Source organism: Sinocyclocheilus anshuiensis, unplaced genomic scaffold (genome assembly GCF_001515605.1).
Source record: "Sinocyclocheilus anshuiensis isolate Anshui unplaced genomic scaffold, SAMN03320099.WGS_v1.1 scaffold355, whole genome shotgun sequence".
Classification (NCBI taxonomy): domain Eukaryota; kingdom Metazoa; phylum Chordata; class Actinopteri; order Cypriniformes; family Cyprinidae; genus Sinocyclocheilus; species Sinocyclocheilus anshuiensis.
The window spans coordinates 2,953,677-2,957,533 of NW_015549571.1; the positions used below are offsets into that span (position 1 = coordinate 2,953,677).

The following is a 3,857-nucleotide window of genomic DNA, read 5'->3' on the forward strand; positions in this document are numbered from 1 at the left end:
CATCTGGTCAGATTACCTCATGTGTGGGTATTCACTGGTTTAAAATAGAAACGCATAGACATATCTGACTGCTCAGTGCTCACATCCCATTGTAATGAAAATTTTAAATCCTTTTAGTGAAAGCAACAGAACTCAAAAGGAGCGTTTCTTAATTTTAACCACTGTGTAAATCAGCAGTTCTCAACTGGTTTTGCTACAGGACCCAAATTTACATTAGGCATTAAATTGTCACCAAAACAGACTACTAAAATTATTTGTAATATTACCAAGAACTTCATAAACCCAGCAATACACAATATTTTCCACAATAACGCATATTAACAATCCATTTTGGGCCATCACGACAGTATTTATATCATTTTTTACCTTTGATCCACCGCAATGTCCAACTGTCCTGAGCGCGTTCACAACATCCGGCGCGTGACGTCAAATAAATAAGGTTGGGCAAAAAATTCCATGTTGTCTGATGATATATCAAAATCGTCTTCCGTTGTGATGACCTGTACTTCTAAATATCTTTAGATCATCACAATGCCAGTGAACACGTCCGCAATCTCTGCACTGTGTAAATAATGAGTGACGTATACGCGCGACAGATCGCTTCCACACATGCGTCTACTATCATAGATAGGTATAGATGCCCTATTCGACTGCTCCAGATACGTTGATGCGTCCACCATTTTGGAACGTATCGCGGCCCATAGAAACAGTCACTAATGAGGCATCTACTTGTATATATCTATGTCTACTATGCCAGAGCACGTACACGAGTCACGCGCCGGATGTTGTGAATGCGCTGACATTGCGGTGGATCAAAGGTAAAAAATTATATAAATACTGTTCAGTTGGTAAGCAGATAAACATCAAATTGTCATCTTTGGGTGAACTATCCCTTTAAGCAAACAGTCTACTAATACTCTAATGGGAGTTAGTTGATAGGTGCAACATTACTTACTGTCAACAGATTGTTCAAAAGGGACCATTGAAAATAAGTGTTACCGATGTTTCTCCAATTTTATTTGAATAAACAAACAAACAAACATATCCATCAGCAGCCAATCAAAATTAATCACCTTATAACATCAAATCTGAATGACAGACCATCACAAAATTTGTCAGGTTAAAGAAAAATTGCTGAAAATTTACAGGCAATGCAAGATGTACAGTAGATGAATTTCTTGTTCTTCATCAGAAAAAAAATTGGAGAAATTTAGCATTACATCACTTGTTCACCAATGTATCCTCTTCAGTGAATGGGTGCCGTCAGTCCAAACAGCTGATAAAAGCATCATAATAATTGACATTGACTCCAGTTCAGCCGTTAACATCTAGTGAAAAGTGAAAACGTGGGTCTGTGATAAATAAATGCATTAAGACGTTTTAAAATCATAGCATCCAGCTAAAATACGAGTCTTCTATTCATAATATTGCTTTCTCAAGTGAAAAAGTCAGCTGGTCTGAATCGGGACAGAAATATGCACAGATCATGCACCGTTTACAAAAAAAGAGTCCAAATAAATACGTTGGTGGATATTGATGAGAGGACAACAGAGGAATGGACTTTTTCACTAAAGGAAGCATTATTATTGATTATTGACTTGGCCAGAAACAACGGTTTAAAGTTAAAATAGATTTTTTAAATATTGACAATGTGTTTTTTTAACAAAAACACAGCTTTTCACTTCACAAGACATTAATTGATGGACTGGAGTCGTGTGGATTATTGTGATGTTTTTATCAGCGTTTGGACTCTCATTCTGATGGTGAGCAAGTGATATAATGCTAAATTTCTCCAAATCTATTCCGATGAAGAAACAGACTCATCTACATATTGGATGGCTGAAGGTAAGTACATTTTTAGCAAATTTTCATTTTTGGGTGAATTACTGCTTTAAGGTGTTTGGTTAAGGTGTATGGAATTTGGTGAGAATCAACCACAAGGTTATTCTTTATGCATGTTTTTGCTAATAACTATGGATTTGTAATGGTTAAAATCAAAATTAATCTCTCTTCAAATTACATCAGTTTGCATAACATAACATTACATAAATGTGTTTATTTATTTATTTACATGAAGTTTTCCACCATTTTGAGTTAATAAAAAAAGTGTATCCACCATCTGGAGATGCCCCTGACAAAAAGTTGTCAAAACAGTTTTGATAACTTTGTAACACTTTACAATAAGGTTCAGTAGTTAACGTTAATGAATACACAACTAATATTAACTAACAATGAGCAATACATTTGTTACAGTATTTATTAATATTTGTTAACATTAATTAATGAAATTACAACTGTACACTGTTAGTTAATGTTAGCACAGGTATAATAATGAATATTATATAAATATATAATATAAAAATTTGGATTGTAATAATGTATTATTAGTATATGTTGCAATTAATATGAACTGAGATTAGTATGCTTTAAAAGTATTTTTCATTGTTAGTTTATGTTAACTAATGTACCTAATTAATGTTAACAAATGGAACCTTATTATGAAATGTTAGCGATGTTGCAATCATATAGGCCATATATTTTATTTTATATTTTTATTCTTGTTGTGAATGCAATATCCAAACTTCACAAATCTTATAACATTATCTTGTTATTACACATAGACAACAGGACATTCTGAGTATGCGGTAAATGTAATGAATTTGTTCAGAGGGTCATTTTTTATCAATATTAGTGACATTAATGAAGACTGTAATACTAACGTTGTCCACCAGAGAGAGCCATAGGATAAGAATTATTTTTAGGTCTTATAGATTCAAATCTTATAGTTCAATATATATGAAATATTCATGTTATTTTAATATAGTTTGATAGAGTTTAATATAGTCAGTTTACAAAAAATTGATCTTCAGAAAGCTTACAGATAATTACATCACCTTTGCTTTATATCCTAATGAAATTGTTTAAGATGTATGAACATACTTGTCCAGTGACTTGGCTGAATATGTTGCTGTCCAATTACATGAAAAGACAAAAGTATTTGTCTATTTTAATTTAATGCATAATTTAATACAATAATACTTCCCTAAAGAGACACTTTAAGAAAAGAGACAGGTCCACTGTATCATTTTTGTATGCGCCGTTGGTGCTTGGATCCTGATAAATGCCGATTGCAGATATGTGTTTAATTGTGTGATCATCAGTTGTTTTTAAATGTAGATAATATTGTGCACTTTTTCTCTTTGCTGTGAACAACTGATTCATGTGAAAAGCTGAACAAACCAGGGCCGTAACCACCATAGACATTGACATTGATCACCCAATATTTGAAATGTTTGCAATGATATGCTGCACTCCATTATGCAGCGCTCTGTTTGTTGTTAGGATGTCAAAAGGTTTAAAAGTTATATTTTTAGCCTGGTCTGCTCAGTGGACCCCAGTGTTCAGGACACGTTTACGGCCCTGGAACAAACATGAATGGGACATCATTACTGTATAATTGTATTGGTTTTCATGTTTAAGCAGATCAACACTTACAAATGAACTATCAAGAATATTATACTGTTTATAGTAGTTTCAGTGTACTTTTAGGTCTAATTATAGGTTATACTACATTTATGTTGTAATATGTAATACAATGTCTAAATCTAAACTGCAGTTAAAGGTGTTTTTTTTTTTTTTTTGCACAGGTGTCCTGTTATGGCAGGGGGTCTTTTCTCTATAGACAAGAGCTATTTCTATGAACTGGGGGCATATGATCCAGGCCTGGATGTCTGGGGTGGGGAAAATATGGAAATCTCTTTCAAGGTAAATAAGCCAAAGGTTTATTTGCAGGGTCAAATCATTTTTAACCCGAGATTTAAAGGGATCATCTCATGGGGAATGGCTTGTTTTATATA

The 3,857-nt window shown here is 33.3% G+C and overlaps 1 protein-coding gene across 1 annotated transcript in view; it reads left to right on the forward strand.

The window, feature by feature from the left end:
- LOC107657377 (polypeptide N-acetylgalactosaminyltransferase 5-like) overlaps positions 1-3,857 on the forward strand; it is a 19,139-nt gene that overhangs the window by 8,467 nt on the left and 6,815 nt on the right. Inside the window, exon 6 of the mRNA XM_016445424.1 lies at positions 3,648-3,765. Coding sequence (XP_016300910.1) covers positions 3,648-3,765 — 118 coding nt within the window. The remainder of the gene's footprint in view (positions 1-3,647; positions 3,766-3,857) is intronic.